At 48.3% G+C, this 23912-nt stretch overlaps 1 protein-coding gene across 1 annotated transcript; it reads right to left on the reverse strand.

Moving 5' to 3' along the window:
* Positions 1-1813: 1813 nt before the first annotated feature.
* TSTD2 (thiosulfate sulfurtransferase like domain containing 2) lies at positions 1814-22598 on the reverse strand. The gene is made up of 10 exons (XM_081845274.1): positions 22468-22598; positions 17789-17997; positions 16398-16729; positions 14745-14859; positions 12171-12296; positions 10291-10396; positions 9160-9278; positions 7938-8096; positions 5444-5582; positions 1814-2905 (listed from the first exon to the last, which is right to left on the reverse strand). Exons 2-10 carry the CDS (start codon positions 17978-17980, stop codon positions 2676-2678), a joined length of 1518 nt encoding a protein of 505 aa, XP_081701400.1. The 5' UTR covers positions 17981-17997; positions 22468-22598; the 3' UTR covers positions 1814-2675.
* Positions 22599-23912: the final 1314 nt, after the last annotated feature.

The raw sequence follows: 23912 nt of genomic DNA on the forward strand, positions 1-23912 counted from the left end.
GCTGCTTTGTTCATTTGTCAGACTTCTGTTTCAAGAACTGCCCTCACTATTGTTGCCTTGGATCAAATGGGTTCAATCCCCGTCTGGGATGGCTGCATATTCCTGCATTGCAGAGGGTTGGACTAAATGATCCTCAGGGTCCCTTCCAACTTGTAATATTCTTGTAATATTCTGGGTCTTCTGCCAAAGGAGAAGGGTGCTGCCTGCCTGGGTGCAAAATCTCCTTGGCGGTGTCACAATATGCCCCATCAAAGAATTTCCCAAAAATCAATAGGAAAGAGTGGCAGAGGTTGATGCTGCCCTTAAAAGTGCAGGGCACTATCAGGCTCTGAGGAGCAGAGATTGGCTCAGGACCCTTCCAAACATGGCACAGCACCCTCTGTAGAACTTAATAAAATGAATGGCAGGTTCATTGCAGCACTGCTTGGTCCGTTGCAGCCAGCCTTGTAATGTTCCACTGCTTGTAAATTTCCCCTTAATAAACCATTGCTCATAACAACAACCTCGGCTGAAAATAGATACTGGACCATTCCTGCTAGAAGAATCAAGATGCTGATTAGCGCCTTGTTAGGCTCTTTAAACCCTGCATCACAAATCTCAATTCTTTCCTCCTGCTTGCAGATCCAGGAGTCCAGAGGGGTCTGCCTCCTTTTGCAAGAAGGTGCTAATTGCAACTAGATGCACAGGCACTGTGCAGAAACGTATATTTGCAATATTCCCACCAGTTCTGTCTATACTTTGGGCAGTTGCCAGAGATGCATCTTGATTAAGCCTGCCCTTCCTGGAAGCCACTGGACACCAAACTACGGGTCAGTTTTGCTGCATTTCCGAACAGCCTCCGCTTTTAAGCCAAGGTTGTGTGAATTTTTCTCCACCCACAAATAAAAACTCCAAGAAAGGCCGATTTCTACAACCTGTGCATGTTATGCAAATATAATAACTTCTGTTCCCTTGCATAATTCTGCGTCTCCTAAGCTGTATCCACATAGGAGTTTATCTTATTTCCTTAGCTGTTAATTTCCACATTATGTTTGAGCTTTCACATGAAGTAAAAGCCACTTCCAGAACATAGTGGAATACAGTTGTACCTTGGAAGTCAAACGGAATCAGTTCTGGAAGTCCGTTCGACTTCCAAAATGTTTGAAAACCAAAGCGTGGCTTCTTATTGGCTGCAGGAAGCTCACTTCCTGAACAGTCACTTCCAGGTTTCGATCATTCGGGAGCCAAAACGTTCGAGAACTAGGCTGTTCGACTTTCAAGGAACGACTGTATAGTGGAAGTTCCATGCTCATTTCCATGTAAATTGCTTACTGAGAAAAAAATCTGTTTGCAACCCATTAACCCAGAAAATAAGAGTGAAGTGGCGGAATTTGGGGGAGTATGTCAAATTGCTTCACAGAGGTTTTGCCTCCCGTTTTGGAACCTGCTAACCACCTTTACTCATCTATATGTGCATTTTAAGGAACTTTTAAGTCGCCTTTCCGAGTCCTCTTGCAAACCTGTGGTCTCTGATGTCTTTTACTATCTAAAACAATGATGGCCAAACTTGGCCCTCCAGTTGTTTTGGGACTACAGTTCCCATCATCCCTGGCCACTGGTCCAGTGAGCTAGGGATGATGGGAATTGTAGTCACAAAACAGTTGGAGGGCCAAGTTTGGCCATCACTGATCTAAAAGATGATCAAGGATCTGGAAACCAGACCTTCCAAGGAACTGTTGGAGGGAGTTGGGTATGTTTAGCCAGGATAAGAGGAGACTTGAGAGATGTACAGTAGCCATATTCAAATAACTAAAGGACTGTCACAGGGTAGATGTTGAACCAATGGCTTCAAGTTACAAGAAAGGAGTTTCCAACTAAACATCAGGAAAAAGTTTCTGATAGTGAGAGGCATTCAAAATGGGAGGGAGTCCCTCAGAAGACGGTGGACTCTCCTTTCTTGGAAGTTTCTAAGAAGAGGATGGGCGGCCATCTTGTCATGGATGCTTTAGTTGAGATTCTTGCATTGTAGGGGGTTGAACTAAATGGCCCTTAAGATCCCTTCAAACTCTACAATTCTGATTATTTTGATTCTTCAGATCCCCCATGCAGATCTCTTACCTGGGCAGGGGTGGGGATTCCACAAAAACCGGGAACCAGCACAGTTTCCTACCCAAAATTCACTGTTTGGGAGGGAAGACTGGGAAACTTGCAGGCCGATCACAGCCTATACCTACAAGCGCATAACTCACTGCATGTATAGGTGGCCCACATTTGCTGGAAGCCAGAGCACATTGTTGCCTCCCAATGCACATACACATGAGAGTCTACCTGTGGGTGGCGTGCTTTTCCTTTAATGGAAATCCTCTTTACACCTCATTGTGCCTTGTCGCTCTGTCGTCTTGCCCTGGTTCAGAGAAGCAGAGCAGTGATGCTTTCTGTCAGCGCTCTGCATCCTGCTTGAAGGGAAGGGGCGATCATCTCACACAAGGAAACGGTTGTGTAGCACCATGGGAGTTCTGTTGTGTGTACATGCTTGCACCATTAATTTACTTCGGAGAGTTGCGATAGCGTTGCCATGAAGCCCTGATTAACTGCCTGAAACCGGAGGTCAGCAAAGCTGCTTGCCTCAAATCCCCTGAAAAGAGAGCTGGGATTCGGGCACCCCAAGCGGATGTCCAAGGACGTGGGATCCTTGGTTAGATGTGCTCCACTGGCACCTGCCGCCGTGTGCCGGTGCACTCACACTCCTCCTTGAAGGAGAGCCCGGAAGGAGCTGAAGCCAGCGCCAGGCCTTTCTTCTGGCAGAGGGGGCAGCAGGCTGTGAACCCTTTCAGCTGGCACTGTGGGCATGCCAGGACAAGCTGGCGGCAGGGCTGGGTGGAACAAAGTCGATACTGGTCCCAGAGCATCCCGCAGTAACGGCAGGCTAGAGGAAGAGAGGGAAGAGGGGGTTAAATCTCCGGCCAATAGCCGTTATTTGTGGTTGCCGCTGACCCCACCCTCCCCAAGTCCTCTGGCAGACGCTTCAGATCAGGCTTCCTCAACCTCGGCCTACAATGTTTTTGGACTACAACTCCCATGATCCCTAGCGAGCAGGACCAGTGGTCAGGGATGATGGGAATTGTAGTCTCAAAACATCTGGAGGGTCGAGGTTGAGGAAGCCTGCTCCAGATTAATTTTCCATTCTGCCTTCATTGTCGCTTCTGCTCAAGACACATTCAATCAATGCTTTTTTTCTTTAAAAATGTTTAGGGGTACTCTCGCGTCCGTCTGAGACTCAGGAAACACCGTGACAATAAATGAGGCTGCCATTGGGGGTAGCAATGGAACAGACGATTCATAAAAAATCAGTTTCTTCTCCCGTTCAATTCACAAAATGTTTAGGGGTATGCGTAGCCCTGCGTCCCGCCAGGAAAAAAAGCACTGCGTTCAATCCACAAAAGCTGCCTCAATGCAAGAAGGCACTCCTTAATTTTTTCCCCCTGCTCTATTCTGCAGCAGAAATTGACTTAAGGCTGCCATCCTAATCCCACTTAAACCTTATGCACCATTAAATTCATGGTTAGGTAAAGGGACCCCTGACCATTAGGTCCAGTCATGGTCAACTCTGGGGTTGCGGCGATCATCTCGCTTTATTGGCCGAGAGAGCCAGCGTACAGCTTCCGGGTCATGCGGCCAGCATGACTAAGCCGCTTCTGGTGAACCAGAGCAGCGCATGGAAACACCGTTTACCTTCCCGCTGGAGCGGTACCTATTTATCTACTTGCACTTTGACGTGCTTTCAAACTGCTAGGTGGGCAGGAGCAGGGACCGAGCAACGGGAGCTCACCCCGTCGCGGGGATTCGAACCGTTGACCTTCTGATCGGCAAGTCCTAGGCTCTGTGGTTTAACCCACAGCACATCCCAAAAATTCATGGTTAAGCTTGCCTAATATCGCAGAGAAGCAAGATCTCGGGCAGCCATTGGCTGAGGTGCTCAGATCCAAGATGGAGTCCTAAGCGCATCTGGCCCAAGGATGAATGGCAGGTGGTTTGACAGAGCACAAACATACAGTAGTTCTTGAGGTGCACCAAACACGCACAATACACTTCTGGTGTTTACCGAGCTGGTTCCCCTCTCTGGGCCTGAGTTCCAAGCAATGGGTGGCCACGCCTACCCCCCCAAAATTAAGTCCTCTTGTCTGATGGCGCACCACAAGCAACCTGCGACTTCTCCTACATGGAAGGTGTTAACTGCGCCTGCTTTTTCAAGCCCCCTCCTGGTCCTGGGGGGCAGCAGCAAAGGGGAGGATTCTGCCAGCCCCCTCGCTTCAGGCACCATCTCTCCCTCAGCTCCTGGTGTGTCCTCTCCTCCTTCCACCGTTTCTGACTGTTCAGACCCCCTCCCCATCCTCCAGCTCTGGCTCCTGCCTTGCAGGGGGCACAGAACCCCACAAATCACTGTCCCCTTCCCCTAGATCAGCCTCTGGCACCGCTACCCCTTCCACCCCTCCTCAGAGCCCTGCCAGTCCCTGACAGATAAAGGCAAAAGGGCCCAGGGAAGACGGGAGGTGAGATGGGGGTCCAAGGGAATGAGGCAGGGGATCTAAGAAAGCAGCAAGACAGGGATCATCATCATCATCATCATCATTATTATTATTATTATTATTATTTCCCCAGCCACTGTGGGCAGCTTACAGGATATATATAAACATAATAAAACATCAAACATTAAAAAACAATACAGTGGTACCTCGGGTTAAGAACTTAATTCGTTCTGGAGGTCCGTTCTTAACCTGAAACTGTTCTTAACCTGAAGCACCACTTTAGCTAATGGGGCCTCCCGCTGCTGTGCGATTTCTGTTCTCATCCTGAAGCAAAGTTCTTAACCTGAGGTACGATTTCTGGTTTAGCAGAGTCTGTAACCTGAAGCGTCTGTAACCCAAGGTACCACTGTATCTTATACAGACTACAAATAAACCAATAAATCAATTAATAATAATAATAAAAATTTTCAGTTTTACCCCAATGAAAATAACCCCAACCACAACTGCTGTGCGCAGTTCTCTGCTTCCCTCTGCGGCATGTGCAGAAACTACCTTCGTGACCATTGTAACCTCTATTGGTTTCATCCGCTCAATCTGCCAGAGCCTGTCTTCGCATGTAGGACAAGTCCCTAACTCACCAAGGGTTTGAGACCCATTGACAACCCTCACCAGGTTTAGGTGCCCAGTCAAAGCCATTCCCAGAGTGTGGACGCTGTTGCATTCTGACAGCTTCCAGGAGCCACAGCTGAGTGCAGGGTGGGGACCAAAGGTGGACAAACTTACCCCAGAAGGAGCATGGTGTGTCCCCCACCAGAGCTACTACCCCTCCCCTAACACCCCATACACTCCCATCCCTGGACTAAAGTTTACAAATAAGCCTAGGAAAGGGGAAAGGGTCGAATGTCAGAAAAGCCCCTCAGGAAAGGAGGCTCACCTACCTGAAATCACATCGCCATTGGAGGAGATGCTATAACGTTCATCGAAGACGAAGAGCTTCCCTCGGTAGAACCCATCTGGGAATTCTTCCAGGTACTTGTGAATGCCACCCTTGAGGTGGTACACTCCTTTGCACACGCCCTGTTTCAGAACAGCCCCAAACCACCAAGAGTCATATTAATTTCTGACCCAGAGGCAAAGACTTCTCTCCAGTCTGCAATTGGCTTGGTTATTGTTACCTGCACTACCTGCTTATTTTCTGAAGTGGGAGGGAACATCATGTACTGAATGTCCTGGCCCTCCATGTAGGTAAGGTAAAGGACCCCTGGACGGTTAAGTCCAGTCAAAGGCGACTATGGGGTTGTGGCGCTCATCTCGCTTTCAGTCCAAGGGAGCTGGTGTTTGTCCACAGACAGCTTTCCGGGTCATGTGGCCAGCATGACTAAGCCGCTTCTCGCAGAATGAAACACAGTGACGGAAACCAGAACGCAGGGAAACACCATTTACCTTCCCGCCGCAGCGGTACCTATTTATCTACTTGCACTGGCCTGCTTTCGAACTGCTAGGTTGGCAGGAGCTGGGACAGAGCAACGGGAGCTCACCCTGTCGCGAGGATTAGAACTGCCAACCTTCCAATCAGCAAGCCCAAGAGGCTCAGTGGTTTAGACCGCAGAGCCACCCTCTCCTTACCTTACCTTGCCCTCCACCTAAGCCCTCTTCACATGTTGCTCGGTGCTGAGTATATAATAAGCAAAGTGCCCCTGCTGTGTCTGCTCCCACTGTTGCTGCTGTCACATTCACAACTTGTGCATGGGGTAAAAGGTAAAGGGACCCCTCACCATTAGGTCCAGTCGTGACTGACTCTGGGGTTGCGGCGCTTTATTGGCCGAGGGAGCTTCCAGGTCATGTGGCCAGCATGACTAAGCCGCTTCTGGCGAACCAGAGCAGCGCACGGAAACGCCGTTTACCTTCCTGTCGGAGTGGTACCTATTTATCTACTTGCACTTTGACATGCTTTCGAACTGCTAGGTTGGCAGGAGCAGGGACTGAGCAACGGGAGCTCGCCCCGCCGCAGGGATTCGAACTGCCGACCTTCCGATTGGCAAGTCCTAGGCTCTGTGGTTTAACCCACAGCGCCACCCGTGACCCTGTGCAGGGGAGTCTGCTCTATACATGCATAAGAAGACGCCCTGCACGACTCAGAATGCTGATCATGTAGGGAGCAGGGCTGCAACATAGGAAACTGAGGGAAACATGACCCATGTTCCTGAGGGAGGAACCAGGAAATTGCCAGCCAAAACACAAAAGCTCTGCTCCCTGACTGAAAAAGCTTTTTACAGGCACCCCCTGCCCATTTTGAAATACATTTCCACCAAACAGGAGGACGAGAAACCAGCTTTGCGTTTCTTTAAAGCAGAAGCCAAGCAAGATGGGATTCTGTGCCAGGTAACTGTGAAATGACAGGAGACAATTTGCTTCGGTTATCAGGACAGGGTCTCAAGTGTAATATCTGTTGCCTCTAAGCTCAGTGAACTGCCTTGAAAGGACAAGTGTTAATCTCCGAACCTTAAAGGACCTTGTCTCTAGGGGAAGGTTTGCCAAAACACAGACAGCACAGGAAATAACAGGATGGCTTCTCCTGTCTGCTAATGGCTTGAGCAGTTACCTCTGGTGGCACTCGAAAGAGCTTTGTTTCTATAAGGAAAGAAATTAAATGTTTTGAAGAGATGTTGCAGCAGATTCTTTGCCTCCTCTAAGTTATACAGTGGTACCTCAGGTTAAGAACTTAATTTGTTCTGGAGGTCTGTTCATAGCTGTCAACTTACAGATTTGAAAATAAGGGACCAGCAGCCAAAATAAGGGATTTTCCGGGCACAGGTATGTTCAACTTCTGAGCCCTTCCGAGCCAAAGGCAGAAAGCCCAGCCAGCAGCCAAACGAAGCTTTATCAATAAGGGACAGCAGCAGGACATGGCGCTGGGACAAGGGACTGTCCCACCAAATAAGGGACGCTTGACAGCTATGGGTCTGTTCTTAACCTGAAACTGTTCTTAACCTGAAGCACCACTTTAGCTAATGGGGCCTCCTGCTGCCGTGCTGCTGGAGCACAATTTCTGTTCTCATCCCAAAGCAAAGTTCTTAACCCGAGGTAATATTTCTGGGTTAGTGGGAGTCTGTAACCTGAAGCATATGTAACCCGAGGTACCACTGTATTGGCTCATCAGCTAAGGGTGCTGCTACAGATGATCTAGCTCTAATCAGAGCATTTAGAATAGATGAACTTTATGCCCTTTCCATTCCTTCTTAATAATTATTTCAAGTGCTGAACTCAAGTTTACCCAGTGCTGTCATCGTTCTGCTGTCATCATTTTTTCTTCTTAAATTTGTGGGCCTATATGTCAAACCAGCAAAGCTATGAACATTTGACTGCTCCAGTCGTGCTCTGAAACACACAAATTCTCTCGGCCGAGTGCTTTCCCCTGAGGCAGCTGCTCACCTTGGACCTGAGGTAGGCTGAGCCCCGCTCACAACGGATTCCTCCCGTGCAATACATCAGGATCCTCTTGCCCCTGAAAAGATCCAGGTTCTCATCCACATAGGTGGGGAAGTAGCTGAATTTCCTGATGTCTGGAGCCAAAGAGCCTTGGAAATGTCCCTGGGGGCCACAAGAAAGGCATGTCACTTAACTTGAGTGTTTTGCAAAGTGGGGCCACTGAAACACTTCTGGAGAGTAGGAAATCTCGTGTGGGGTTTCTGCATCAGTGTCCTATTGCTATTGAGAATTAAGAGGCACTTCCAGACTGCCACTATTTCCGGGGTGAGGATTCAATCACAGACTGGCAAATTCAGGCTACGCAGTTGGGAAGGATTGCACAATAAACCTGCTTCCCCCCAAGATCGGAATGTTTGCGGTAAGGAAAGTGACAGGGAAATGCAATGGGAAGTGTGGGATAGCACTTGCCTTGACGCCACATCATTTAACCACCCTACAAAGCAAGCATGAAGAATGCTCAATAAACAGGTTATCTGAAAGTGCCACAGGCAGGCTAAGGTAAAGGTAAAGGGACCCCTGACCATTAGGTCCAGTCGTGGCCGCCTCTGGGGTTGGGGTACTCATCTTGCTTTATTGGCTGAGGGAGCCGGCGTACAGCTTCTGGGTCCTGTGGCCAGCATGACTAAGCCGCTTCTGGCGTACCAGAGTAGCGCACGGAAACGCCGTTTACCTTCCTGCCAGAGCGGTACCTATTTATCTACTTGCACTTTGATGTGCTTTCGAACTGCTAGGTGGGCAGGAGCCGGGACCGAGCAATGGGAGCTCACCCCGTTGCAGGGATTCGAACTGCCATCCTTCTGATCGGCAAGTCCTAGGCTCTGTGGTTTAACCCACAGCGCCACCCGCGTCCCACAGGCAGGCTATAAATCTTATAAATGAAATCATTTTTAAAACATGGCAGAAAGCAGATGGAAAAGAAAGGAGGAAGTGTTGTCTTTTTGGCAACTACTGATGATGACCTTCCTCTGTCAACAAATCTTTAAGCTGAAATCCTTCCCCAGGCTGCATCTGTTTTGGAATCGTTTTTAATATGCTTTTCTACTGTTTTATCACATTTTGTTTGCTGCCCTGGGTGGGATATAAATTAAAGAAAGGCAAAATCTGCTTCCTTCAGACTTTCGAATCCCCAAGAAAGAAAATAAAAGCCAACTCAAAAGCCACCTACTATTTTACTTTCGTAGAAGTTCCTGCAGTCCAGCAAAATGGTGTCCGCTTGCCCTTTGTTACCCTGAGAGAGATATTTCTCCACTTCTAGATGAAACTCCTTCGGAGTCAGACGGATCCCTACAAGCAATTGAAAGTGTCTTACAAAGGTATAAAAAACAAACTTGAATTCGGACTCAAACAGCATTCTTCTCCGTCCTTTGCAAGGGTGTGGGGAGCCCTGCGTCAAAACAGAAAACCCCTTCCGATGAGACATATTTCGGTATAACATTAAAGTGTTTCAAATCCATACAGCAGCAACAATTTGGGACTGCCTGAAGTCTCCCTTTCCAATAGCAATTGGGTGAAGGGGTCCTGAAAACCAGGGTCTTCAAGGGCAGAGCAAGGGGAAGCAAACAGAGGCTGTGGCATCAATTCAGCGGCCATTTCCTTTTACAGTGTTCAGTCAATGCAGCTTGTCCATTAAGGAAAATGGGGCTCTGCTCCACCAACCTGAGCCTGACCCCTACCTGCCTTCTAGTTTTTACAACCGGTCCGGGGCAGAGCTCTGGGTGTCAGCTACTTCCACCTTAGTCTCAGTAGAACTCAGCAGGAAGGAGGATAAAAGCAAAATTAGACTCAGTCGGCTCCGCCCATCCCTAGCTATGGCTCTACCTTTCATTGATTTGGGCTCCCTGTCCTCTGCCCCACCAGCCCCCCGCCGTGTTTGGTGCCCCCTACCCATCAATTCCCAGTCCTTCTAAAAGCCAAGAGATGTTGGCCTCAGCCCAGTATACCTGAAGGAGCGTCTCCACCCCCATCGTTCAGCCCAGACACTGAGGTCCAGCTCTGAGGGCCTTCTGGTGGTTCCCACTTTGCAAGAAGTGAGGTTGCAGGGAACCAGGCAGAGGGCCTTCTCAGTAGTGGCGCCCGCCCTGTGGAACACCCTCCTTTCAGATGTCAAATAAATAAAACAACTATCTGACTTTTAGAAGACATCTGAAGGCAACCCAGATTAGGGAAGTTTTCAATGTTTGATTATTTTATTTGATTTTTAATATTCTGTTGGGAGCTGCCCAGAGCCGCTGGGGGAACCCAGGCAGATGAGCAGGGTATAAATAATAAATTATTATTATATCATTATTCTCCACACCTGTTTCTTTGTAAGAGACTTTCTGCGGGTTGATTCCCATGGGCACAATTTCTTCAAAGACGCCAACCCGAAGGTCTGTGAAACAGTGGGCTCCTCCTGTGCTGGTCTGAGGAACAGGGAGAAAACCAACAATAAACAGGTACCAAGAGATCTACGCTGGAGGCAGGTCAAGTGGAGACAGGGACGTTGTTGGACTCCAACTCTCATCAGCCCCAGCCAATGTGCTCCATGGTCAGGGATGATGGGAGTTGTAGTCCAGCGGCACCTGAAGTTCCCTATCCCTAGACAACAGACTGCATTGTTTCCCTATCGCCCCCTGGAGCTGAAGGCTATTGCCAGACTGTTACTATAAGGTGGTTTATGCACTTGCTGAAGAGGGAAATGAGGAGATGTGACTTGTCAACCTGGGAAGGTAGCATCATCCTTCTGCCCAGACACTGAGGTCCAGCGCCGAGGGTCTGCTGGTGGTTCCCTCATTGTGAGAAGCAAAGCTACAGGGAACCAGGCAGAGGGCCTTCTCAGTAGTGGCACCCGCCCTGTGGAATGCCCTCCCATCAGATGTCAAAGAGATAAACAACTACAGTGGTTCCGGAGCCCCGTTCGCATCCAGAAGCAAACGTATCTAGCGATGGCACGTCTGCGTGCGCCGCTTTTCGCCGCTTCTGCACATGACGTCATTTTGAGCGTCTGCACATGCGCAAGCAGCAAAACCCGGAAGTAACGCACTCCGTTACTTCCAGGTTGCTGCAGAGCGCAACTCGAACGTGCTCAACCCGAAGTGCATTCAACCTGGGGTATTACTGTACCTGACATTCAGAAGACATCTTCAGGGAAGTTTTTAATGTGTGATATTTTAATGTACTGTATTTTTTTGCTCTATAAGACGCACAAGATGCACCTAGTTTTTGGAGGATGAAAACAAGGGAAAAAATATTCTGAATCTCAGAAGCCAGAACAGCAAGAGGGATTGCTGTGCAGTGAAAACATCTTTGCTGTGCAGTGAAAACATCTTCCCAAATATCTTTGGGAAAATAAAAGGCACAGTAAATCTGGAGTGGAGCCTTGTACGTCTTCTTCCAGTGACTCCTGTAGCCAAGCTGGGGCCAAACATCTTGCCCTGCTTTCCTTTGGACCCCATCAGGCAGGCTGAGAGGAGGGTCTTGCCGTCTGGGCAGCTTGAGGCCTCCATACACACTGCCCAGGCTTGCGCCCCAGAGAGGTCACTTTGGTGCTGCTAATGCAGCCGTTTGACTTCACCCCCGGAGGCATACTCCATTGTCTCTCAAGACAAGCCGATGCCAGCAACTACTATTTTGCAGATACAGTGGTGCCCCGCAAGACGAATGCCTCGCAAGACGGAAAACTCTCTAGACGAAAGAGTTTTCCGTTTTGGAGGTGCTTCGCAAAACGAATTTCCTATGGGCTTGCTTCGCAAGACAAAAATGTCTTGCAAGTTCCTGCGGGGTTTTTTTCCTCCCCCCCCCCTTTTTCTAAGCCGCTAAGCCGCTTATCCGCTTATCCGCTAAGCCGATAAGCCGCCAAAAGCCGCTAAACCGCTAATAGCGCTAAGCCGTCAATGGGCTTGCTTCGCAAGACAAAAATACCGCTAGACGAAGAGACTCGCGGAACGGATTCTTTTCGTCTTGCGAGGCACCACTGTACGTTTCCGTCGTTCAGCAGCAAATTTAGGTTTGCCCATTTAAAGTGGATTTGACAGTCTCACGCTGCAAATCCATTCTTTTGGAGCTCTAGCTCTGCCTACTACTGGCTTCTCTGCCTTCCACCCTAGAAGTGAAGAGGAAAGGGCACTTCAAGAAATGCTCGCTGCAGGACCAAGAATAGGCGTTTCCGCATCATGCCAACCAGATCAGGTCTCTCACCTTGAAATCCTCCCTTGTCAAAATGCCTTTAAAGAGGGGATGAGACAGCATCGCCTCCACGTAAAGGCTAGTAGCCATCTTGCTCCCACCAACGGTTCCGTTGATTCCTTCAGAAGCTATTCGCACCTGGAAACCAACCAAGGAGGAAAGGAAAGGAGACGAGATGCGAAACTCAGGCCTACCCAGGAGTAAAGTGCAACTGATTGGCTTACATCCAAGAAAGGATGCATTGGGCTTTGGCCTTCCAGCCTCAACGACACCTTGCACACAGCTGCATGTAAGTAATCCAAGGAAAAAGCTAGCACAGGTTGTATAACGCCTTTGGTGGACTTACTCTCCAAAGGATTGGATTTCAGGAAAATTAGTTCATCATTGGAACTAATGTGATTTATTTATTATTGCGTCTATAGCCCACAATCCCTCCAAGAAGCTCAAGGTGGCATGCATGGTTCCTCCCCCCCCCCCATTTTATCCTCACTACCACCCTGTGAGGTAGGTTAGGCTAAGAGACCAGTGAGCTTTGTGGCTGAGTGGGGATTTGAACCCTAGGTCCTACCAGGTCCTAGTCCCATAAGAGGTTTAAAGACTCTCTCAAGGCAAATCTTTTAAAAATGTAGTATAAACACCGACAACTGGGAAACACTGGCTGCTGCGAGTGCTCCAATTGGAGAACAGCCTTTACCAAAGGTGTTGTGGGCTTTGAAGACGCTCAAACTCAGGACGAAAGGGAGAAACGTGCTAAGAGGAAGGCACGCTTGGCAAACCCACACCGTGATCAACTCCTGCCCGGAAACCTATGTACCCACTGTGGAAGGGCGTGTGGATCCAGAATTGGCCTCCACAGTCACTTATGGACTCACTGTGTTCATGGAAGGCAATCTTACTCAGCAATGAGTGATTGCCAAAGAAGAAGAAGGAAGTCTGACAAGCTATGCACATTCAAAGCACATTATTTCCCCTCAAAGAATTATGGGCATTACATTTCCACCCTCAAAGAGATACAATTCCCAGCAACCCTTAACAAACTACGGTGCCCAGAATTCATTGAGGGGCAAGGGAAGGAGCTTCAACGGTGCTTTAAAGGTACAGTGTACTCAAAGCCTGACGCTATACTAGGGTTGGGCGATATCTGGTTTTCAGTGTTGAGACATATCATCAGCTAAACGTCGCAATGCACCAATAGATCACTATATCTGAAATAAGGATGGAACTCTGTAGAAGGAAAGAGGGACGCGGGTGGCGCTGTGGGTTAAACCACAGAGCCTAGGACTTGCCGATCAGAAGGTTGGCAGTTCGAATCCCTGTGATGGGGTGAGCTCCTGTTGCTCGGTCCCAGCTCGTGCCAACCTAGCAGTTCGAAAGCACGTCAAAGTGCAAGTAGATAAATAGGTACCACTCCGGCAGGAAGGTAAATGGCATTTCCATGTGCTGCTCTGGTTCACCAGAAGCAGCTTAGTCATGCTGGCCACATGACCTGGAAGCTGTACGCCGGTTCCCTCGACCAATAAAGCGAGATGAGCGCCGCAACCCCAGAGTCGGTCACGACTAGACCTAATGGTCAGGGGTCCCTTTACTTTTTTATGTAGAAGGGAACAGCAGGACTGGGCGATATCTGGGTTTCAACTTTGTGATGTATCACCCGCAAAACCTCGCAATATACTGATATATCACAATGTCTGAAATCAGGATGGAGCTATGTAGAGGCATTAGCTGGAATCTAATGCCTCTACATAGCTCCATCCTTTTTGCATTGCAAATGCATCATGATTTGCACCCAGCCCTACTCTAGGTAAATGGTAAAGGTGAAGGACCTCTGGATGGTTACACCCAGTCAAAGGCGAGTATGGGGTTGCGGCGCTCATCTCGCTTTCAGGCCGAGGGAGCTGACGTTTGTCCACAGACAGTTCCGGGTCATGTGGCCAGCATGACTAAAAAGTTTGGATTTGATATCCCGCTTTATCACTACCCGAAGGAGTCTCAAAGTGGCTAACATTCTCCTTCCCCTTCCTCCCCCACAACAAACACTCTGTGAGGTGAGTGGGGCTGAGAGACTTCAGAGAAGTGTGACTGGCCCAAGGTCACCCAGCAGCTGCATGTGGAGGAGCAGGGAAGCGAACCCGGTTCACCAGATTACGAGTCTACCGCTCTTAATTACTACACCACACTGGCTCTCAAACCGCTTCTGGAACACTGTGACACAAGCCAGAGTGCATGGAAACACCATTTACCTTCCTGCCACAGTGATACCTATTTATCTACTTGCACTGGTGTGCTTTCGAATCGCTAGGTTGGCAGGAGGTGGGGTAGAGCAACGGGAGCTCATCCTGTCGTGGGGATTCAAACCGCCAACCTTCTGATCGGCAAGCCCAAGAGGCTCAGTGGTTTAGACCACAGCGCCACCTGCGTCCCCTGTCAGCCCTACACTATACCACAGTGGCTCTTGTAAGGTGTCTGAACAGATAGGAGATTCCTGATATGGGAGGCACCCCTAGCCTGCCAGGTCTGCTGGTGGGGATAGCTGTGGACAGCCAATCTGCTGCAACTCTTCGCCGTGTAGCGCGCTAAATTACTTACCTTGCCCGTGAGATGCAGGTGTTGGCACAAAGCCCTCTGCCAGTCACAGAGTCCCTGTGGATCTGCCACATCACAGTAACAATAGTACAGCAAAACTTGGCCAGGCTCACCGTCACTGACAACAAAGGGGGAGCAGGGAGAAGCTTATGTAAGAAAAACTACGTCTTCCGCAATGGCCATATAACACCTGAAAAGTTATTATCCAAATATATAAACCGCTTTGCAGCACAAAACATGGAAACTGTGCGGGGTCAGTAGTAAGGCTTGGGGGAGAAAACTGGTTTCGTTTGCACTTCCCGAAACAGAGGGCCAGACTCCTGCTAGTGGGATGGGGCTTTCTCCCATCTCCTCCCCACGCCTCCCCCAAATCCATGTTAGAGGGTCAGGGGAACCCGTGGAACAGTACCCAGGGGGAGGAAGGGAGATCAGTCCCCCCGGAAGCAGAAACGCTTGCACTGACGGAACAATTGCGTCAGCTCAATGTTAAATTCCGTCCAATACATGGCCCAACATGCAGCTGTCCTTTGACTTTTGTATTTCACTGAATTTTCCTGTGTATTTCGCCAACCAAAAATGAGGGAAACGCTCACAAATGTCAGTGAAAACAGCATGCAAAAATGGATTATATATGGGGAAATTGCTTGCAGAAGTGTCCGTAGAATCATAGAATTGTAAAGTTGGAAGGGACCCCACGAGTCGTCTAGTGTCTTCAGATATCCAGATGTCTTCAGACATCTGAAGGCAGCCCTGTTTAGGGAAGCTTTTAATGTTTGATGTATTTTAATATTTTGTTGGGAGCCGCCCAGAGTGGCTGGGGAAGCTCAGTCAGATGGGCAGGGTATAAATAATAAATTATTATTATTATTATTATTATTATTATTATTAGTGCAACCCTTGCTATCCAGGAATCTCAGCTCGATCATACATGACAGAGGGCCATCTATTTGTAGGCAAAATTGCACAGTATATTAGGAGAAATGCATACTAACAATGCTGACAAATTTGGGGGAGTGGTTGGGGCAACCCAGCCAGCTGAACGGGGTATAAATATTAATATGATTATTATTGGGGTGACCTTATGTAATGGTTCTAGGGGTTGCTCGTGCATAAGTCGTCGCCACACCTGGCTGAGTTACCTGGGTGAACCCTATTCTGTCCGGACAGCCACTCACCCATGGCTGTCTCAATCGCTGGCAGAATCCATCAGTGGGCGTTTCTTGAACTTCTTCCAGCAAAGAAGCTCTTTGACGCCTAGTCTCCGCCTACTCTCCCTGCGCGGAAGTCTTCTGCGCAGGGAGGGTGTGGGCAGCGGAGGACCCGTTCTCTCCCCGCTGGTCTCCGGCGAGGAGTCATGGAGCCACCTCGCCGATTCCCCCATCTGCCCCCCTTCTCCCTCCCCAAAAGATGGGCTGCTTCTCTCCCTCCTGGGACGCTCTCCGTAATCCCTCTGGAGCCCTCCCTCTCCCTCTGGCTCCGATGGCAGTTCCCTGACACCTTATTTTTAAAAAAACTGCAAACTGATGTAGAAAGGTGGAGATTTGAATTTAAGATGTGGGGGAGAGGATAAACTGAAATTTGCTGAACTGTGCATTCCCAGGTGCTGTTTGTGTCTGTCAAAAAACAACAACAACAAAACCAAAAAAAACCTCTTACCTTGTCATTTCATTGATATCGATATGGCTTGTGTCTGGAAGCTTCTGGAACATCTCTTGGCTTCTGTACAGGGGCCTGCTAGGCCTGGATGTTTCATCTGCCGACGAAACAGGGCTACTTGTGACACTGACGCTGCCTGCCATCTGTTTCAGGATCACGGATGTCTGCTGCCCCACATCGCCCGAATGCTGAGCCGCTACATGCCTGTGAATTCCAGTCAGGTCTTTGAAAGTTTCTTGGCAGCATTTCCAGGAAATCGCCCTTTGGCAAGCTGACATAGGGCAGCAAGTGTCAGCGACCACTTCCTTGGCTTTGACGAAGAGAGCAAAGGCCTGCGAAAACGACAAAAGGAGAATTTTGGGCACAGACCACCTTTCCACTGGAGATGGCAAAGACTGTGGTCACACTATGCACATTTGAACCACATTCCCCCCCCCCCCCGCTCAAACAGCACTGACTCTCTGAACATGCTGGCACCCTACTTTAATCCTCCTCCTAGGTCTCTAACGCTCTTCAGAATAGATTTGATACGGGGAAAGTTGGGGGGGTTAAATAATAATAATAATTTATTATTTATACTCCGCCCATCTGGCTGGGTTTCCCCAGCTACACTGGGCAGCTCTCAACAGAATATTAAAAACACGATAAAACATCAAACATTAAAAACTGCCCTAAACAGGGCTGCCTTCAAATGTCTTCTAAAAGTCAGATAGTTGTTTATTTCGTTGACAACTGATGGGAGGGCATTCCATAGGGTGGGCGTCACCACCGAGAAGGCCCTCTGCCTGGTTCCCTGTAACTTGGCTTCTCGCAGCAAGGGAACCGCCAGAAGGCCCTCAGAGCTGGACCTCAGTGTCCGGGCTGAACGGTGGAGACGCTCCTTCAGGCATACTGGGCTGAAGCCATTTAGGGCTTTAAAGGTCAGCACCAACACTTGGAATTGTGATCGGAAACGTCCTGGGAGCCAATGTAAGTCTTTCAGAACCGGTGTTATATTGTCTTGGCGGCCAGTCGCCAGTCTAGCTACCGCATTCTGGATTAATTGCAGTTTCTGAGTCACCTTCAAAGGTAGCTCGCATAGAGCGCATTGCAGTAGTCCAAGAGGGAGATAACCAGAGCATGCACCACTCTGGCAAGACAGTCCGCGGGCAGGTAGGGTCTCAGCCTGCGTACCAGATGGAGCTGGTAGTCAGCTGCCCTGGACACAGAACTGGCCTGCACCTCCATGGACAGCTGTGAGTCCAAAATGACTCCCAGGCTGCGCACCTGGTCCTTCAGGGGCACAGTTAACCTATTCAGGCCCAATACCAAGAAGCTGCCATCTGCACAACAATGTTCACATCACTAGGCGGTTACGTACGTTCTAACTGTGTGAACCAGACGCTAAATACCTTTTTCTTTGCGGACGCATACTTCTTTCGGGCCCTGGCATCTAATTCGGCTTTCAGGTGGCCCTCGGGTGGGGAAGGACTGTGATCTTTCAGCTCCAGGTCTGCAAATGTTAAAATGCAAAATTCCGCGGTACTGTCTCCATCAGGTAGCGACAAAGAAGAGGTCATTGCTACGTCACAGCAGCTGGGCATAAGTTCTTCTCTGGGACCTAAGAGAGATCATTCCAAAAGAGGAATATATAGTTAAACCACAGAGCCTAGGACTTGCTGATCAGAAGGTCGGCAGTTCGAATCCCCGCGACGGGGTGAGCTCCCGTTGTTCGGTCCCTGCTCCTGCCAACCTAGCAGTTCGAAAGCACGTCAAAGTGCAAGTAGATAAATAGGTACCGCTCCAGCGGGAAGGTAAACGGCGTTTCCGTGCACTGCTCTGGTTTGCCAGAAGCGGCTTAGTCATGCTGGCCACATGACCCGGAAGCTGTACGCTGGCACCCTCGGCCAATAAAGCGAGATGAGCGCCGCAACCCCAGAGTCGGCCACAACTGGACCTCGTGGTCAGGGGTCCCTTTACCTTTACTTTACTCTATATATATATATATATATATATATATATATGCTTTCGTAGATTTTCACGGGTACAGGAATGCAGGTTTTGGTGTCCTCGGGTGTCTTCCCGTGTAAAAGTTGGGGTGTCTAGGCGACGTTTCGACGAGGTCTCACTCGTCATCTTCAGGCTGGTGCTTTCGGCTTCTTGTTACTGGAACAGAGCAGGATCTCAGTGTTTGAGTTCCTATAAATACTGTAGAGGGGGTGTGGTGTATAGCCTCCAATGTTCTGGGCAGAGAGGAAGTTCCCAGGCTAGTGTGCCTTTTCTTCTTTTGTTCCTTAATTACTTGAGAGATATCTTGAGTGATTTCTTGAGTGATATCCTGAGTACCACTTAGGTGGGTCATTAGGTGTGGATTAGTTGCTAAAGTCTTTGTGTCTTGACCTCTTGAACTTTGTGAAGAGTTTTCATGAGAAGATGGCTGTACTGTACTTAGTTGTGCTCTGGCTTGGCTTCGTGTATAGGGGCGAGCTGTGGTTTTGTGGCTTGTGTCAGCCAGATCTGTGTAGGGATTGCAGGGGGGTGCAGCATCCGGAGGTGCCACCATGGATTGGCTACTGGATGGTGTCTGTAATTCATCTGTGGAGAGGGTCTGGGTTTGGGTCTGGTGTGGTTGATTGGTGTTGGCGTTCTGTGTGCCTCTGGATCTGGTGTCAGTTTTTGTGGGGAGGGCTAATTTCCAGATGTCTGGCAAGCGGGATGTGTCGTCACGCTTGTTCATGTTGTGAGGGTGTTTCTCTATCTCGATGGCTTCCATGATTATTCTCTTGTGGTGATGTTCCGTGTTAAAGAGCAATTTGGAATCTGCAAAATTAATTTCGTGTCCTGTTTCTTTCATGTGTTGGAAAAGAGAGGAAGTTTTTTCTTCTTTTTTGACGGCATTCTTGTGTTCTGCGATACGTGCATTTATTCGTCTGTTTGTTTGTCCAATGTACGTGGCTGGGCAGACTTTGCAGGGTATTTCATAGATCCCTTGGTTTTCCAACTGGATTTTATCCTTGGGGTTTCTGAGGATATTGGCTATTTTTTGGTTGGTGCAAAAGGCTGTTTTGATATTGTGTTTATGGAGGATTTTGCTAATTTTATCTGTAGTGCCCTTGATATAAGGAAGGAGGGCCATGCCATTGTTTTCTTCTGTGTCTTGGTTTTTGGGGGGTGTTTCCTTTTGGATTAGCTTCGTCCTTAAAACCTACATCCTAATGACCTACTTGTGAGCTTCGATGTTGTATCTCTCTTCACACAAGTGCCCATTAATGAAGCCTTGACAGCTATTCAAAACAAATACAATCCCCCCGAATACATCTTGGACCTGACCAACCACTGCCTAACCAACACGTACTTCATCCACAATGGACAAAGATACAAACAGATAGAAGGAGCACCTATGGGATCACCCCTCTCACCGGTCATCGCAAACCTGTACATGGAACACTTTGAAACCAATGCTTTAGACAAGTCAGAACACAAACCCAAACTTTGGCTCAGATATGTTGACGACACCTTTGTAATTTGGCCACACGGGAAGGAAAAACTGGATAGCTTCCTCACACATCTCAACAACTTACACCCCAAAATACAATTCACTATGGAAATAGAAGCCAACAACCAACTTCCCTTCCTTGACGTCCTAATCTACAAAAAACCTGATGGCTCCCTAGGACACACTATCTACTGGAAAAAAACACACACCAACCGCTACTTACATGCACAATCACACCACCACCCTGCACAAATAAACTCCGTAGCCAAGACTCTCATCTCCAGAACCAAACGCCTGGCTGACAAAGACCACTTGACAACTGAGTTACAGAATCTCTCAAACGTGTTAATTGCCAATGGATACCAGCAAAACAGGATTACGAAGCTAATCCAAAAGGAAACACCCCCCAAAAACCAAGACACAGAAGAAAACAATGGCATGGCCCTCCTTCCTTATATCAAGGGCACTACAGATAAAATTAGCAAAATCCTCCATAAACACAATATCAAAACAGCCTTTTGCACCAACCAAAAAATAGCCAATATCCTCAGAAACCCCAAGGATAAAATCCAGTTGGAAAACCAAGGGATCTATGAAATACCCTGCAAAGTCTGCCCAGCCACGTACATTGGACAAACAAACAGACGAATAAATGCACGTATCGCAGAACACAAGAATGCCGTCAAAAAAGAAGAAAAAACTTCCTCTCTTTTCCAACACATGAAAGAAACAGGACACGAAATTAATTTTGCAGATTCCAAATTGCTCTTTAACACGGAACATCACCACAAGAGAATAATCATGGAAGCCATCGAGATAGAGAAACACCCTCACAACATGAACAAGCGTGACGACACATCCCGCTTGCCAGACATCTGGAAATTAGCCCTCCCCACAAAAACTGACACCAGATCCAGAGGCACACAGAACGCCAACACCAATCAACCACACCAGACCCAAACCCAGACCCTCTCCACAGATGAATTACAGACACCATCCAGTAGCCAATCCATGGTGGCACCTCCGGATGCTGCACCCCCCTGCAATCCCTACACAGATCTGGCTGACACAAGCCACAAAACCACAGCTCGCCCCTATACACGAAGCCAAGCCAGAGCACAACTAAGTACAGTACAGCCATCTTCTCATGAAAACTCTTCACAAAGTTCAAGAGGTCAAGACACAAAGACTTTAGCAACTAATCCACACCTAATGACCCACCTAAGTGGTACTCAGGATATCACTCAAGAAATCACTCAAGATATCTCTCAAGTAATTAAGGAACAAAAGAAGAAAAGGCACACTAGCCTGGGAACTTCCTCTCTGCCCAGAACATTGGAGGCTATACACCACACCCCCTCTACAGTATTTATAGGAACTCAAACACTGAGATCCTGCTCTGTTCCAGTAACAAGAAGCCGAAAGCACCAGCCTGAAGATGACGAGTGAGACCTCGTCGAAACGTCGCCTAGACACCCCAACTTTTACACGGGAAGACACCCGAGGACACCAAAACCTGCATATATATATATATATATATATATATAAGCAGAGGTGGAGCACAAGATATGAAAATGTGGAAAGCAAAGAGCAAATGCAGGCATGATATTTTAGGGCAGTGGGTCTAAGTCTGGAAGCATCCTCATTGTGATCAGTCCAAATCATTTCAAGCCTGTTCCTATTCCTTTCCAGGCTAATGTCTGAAATAGCCTCCTTGCTCACGATGGAAGCAACATGTGGTACTTAAAAAAATAAAATAAAAAGGTAGAAAAGGTCCACCTGAAGCGTGGGAGAAGGGGGCAAGACTGATAACTTCACCTTGCAGCTGAGGACCATGCTGTGATCTCTCTTTCTTATTAAGCTCTATCTTCACCTGTGGAGTGTGATTCCGAATGACGGTGGAGGTACAAAATAGCCATTGTGGCAAGCAGACTTTGATAGCTATATTTGCCATGGATTTCTCTGTTTTTTTAAAACCATCCCAATTGCTGGCCATCCCTGCCTCTTGTAGGGAGCCAGTTCCACAGTTAGTGCTGTGTGAAGAAGCTTGCCCATCTCTCAAGAGGTGGATGGGCCTCTGTGGCAGGGCACTATACCCCAGAATCTGGCCCTCCCCCCCCCCCGCCTGCAATAAACACGTGAGAATACCAGACTGCCTTACAGGGTTGTTGTAAAGGTGTCACGAGATCGAAGTGCTTTAAAGCATCATTCCGCGAGCGATAAATACCCATGTTTATGGCAAGCAAGGGGGAGAGCTTGTCGGCTGCCAGAATTTGCCCCCCAAAAAGTTCGGCTGCTTCCAAAAGTTGTGCTTTGCTCTTTCCACAGTCGTGTGAATGAGAAGAAGCCAAAGTGAGTAGTTCAAAGAAATCATCTGTGCCAGATGCTGGACTCACGTTTCTTGGCTAAATAGGCTTTGCCCCCTCTCCAGACTGCTGCAACCCATTGACATGGTGTCCCACAGAATTCAATGGGAGCGATCATGAGCCAAGGCTGCACCACTCCTTTCCGGATTCTCTTTTTGCCTTGTTCTGTTTGCTGCATCCCAGCGCTGCTCTCCCTTCTTCCTGCTATTGCTCCATCGCCCCTTTTTACCTTGCAAAGCTCCCTGTGTCCCCAGGAGATCTCTGATCCAGCTGTTCTCTGAAGCGGCTCCTTCCCCTCCCGAGCAGGCAGCTGAATTTGCTGACTCTCTCTGCTAAGGGAAAGCATGTCTTTTTCCCCTCCCACCCAACCCTCCAGCCCGGCTCCTCCCTGGGAAAGCTGCACTTGAGGGACTCCTTGCAATTCACAGCCTTTTGCAACAAAGGTCCGTATAGTTAAAGCTATGGTTTTCCCAGTAGTGATGTATGGAAGTGAGAGCTGGACCATAAAGAAGGCTGATCGCGGAAGAATGGATGCTTTTGAGTTCTGCTGCTGGAGGAGACTCTTGAGAGTCCCATGGACTGCAAGAAGATCCAACCGATCCATTCTGAAGGAAATCAGCCCTGAGTGCTCACTGGAAGGACAGATTTTTCGGAGCTAGCCGACCTAACCTGAAGAGTCCGCGACCAGAAGGAGGAGGAATATCAGGAAGATTGGATCAAATTTAATGATTACTTAGTTAAATATGTTAAGTTAAACTAACTGAAAACAGTTTGCGGATGCTTAATTGGCTTAGGATTTTATTTAAGTTAAGTGATGAATTAATATGTTTACTTTCATAATGTGAAGATCTAAGGATATTAATGTTTAAGTTAAATTACTTTAAGAACTGTGATTTGGAAAACCGTTAGAAGGACATGCAATGAAATCCAACCAAGGGGAAGCGAGGAAGTCACTTAACAATGTTAATAAGTGTGATTTTTAATAAGGTTGTGATTTATGTTTGTTTGTTTTATGTGTTTGTTTGTTTATAATGTTGTGAAAACCAATAAAAACTTTTGGGGGGAAAACAAACAAACTGCGGGAAGCAGTGGAAGACAGGAGTGCCTGGCGTGCTCTGGTCCATGGGGTCATGAAGAGTCGGACATGAGTAAACGACTAAACAACAACAACTGTGGGGCTTGGTAAGCAAATTGCACCCTCTAAAACACACAATGTCTTTCAAGACCTATCTGCGAATAAGCCCTACAGAAATCAGTGGGGTTTCCTTCTGAGTAAGGAAATCAGCCCTGAGTGCTCATTGGAAGGACAGATCCTGAAGCTGAGGCTCCAATACTTTGGCCACCTCATGAGAAGAGAAGACTCCCTGGAAAAGACCCTGATGTTGGGAAAGATGGAGGGCACAAGGAGAAGGGGACGGCAGAGGACGAGATGGTGGGACAGTGTTCTCAAAGCTACCAGCATGAGTTTGACCAAACTGCGGGAGGCAGTGGAAGGCAGGAGTGCCTGGCGTGCTCTGGTCCAGGGGGTCATGAAGAGTCGGACACAACTAAACAACAACAACAAGCCTGCAATGGAAAGAGGAAAGGAGACAAAAGCTGGGTGGGGGTGGCGCTCTCTCTGCAAGGGGAAAAGGCTAGCAGTCTGTAAGGACATCCTAACAGGCAAATCTCTGG

This window comes from Podarcis erhardii, assembly GCF_964252035.2.
Source record: "Podarcis erhardii genome assembly, chromosome: 17".
Classification (NCBI taxonomy): domain Eukaryota; kingdom Metazoa; phylum Chordata; class Lepidosauria; order Squamata; family Lacertidae; genus Podarcis; species Podarcis erhardii.

Coding starts and splice junctions, on each gene's coding strand:
- TSTD2 (XM_081845274.1), bottom strand. CDS start 17,980: ATGCCCAGCTGCTGTGACGTAGCAATGACCTCTTCTTTGTCGCTACCT. Junction 9,279..10,290: donor AGTCTCTTACAAAGAAACAG/GTGTGGAGAATA, acceptor AATTGCTTGTAG/GGATCCGTCTGACTCCGAAG. Junction 2,906..5,443: donor CAATGGCGATGTGATTTCAG/GTAGGTGAGCCT, acceptor CTCTTCCTCTAG/CCTGCCGTTACTGCGGGATG.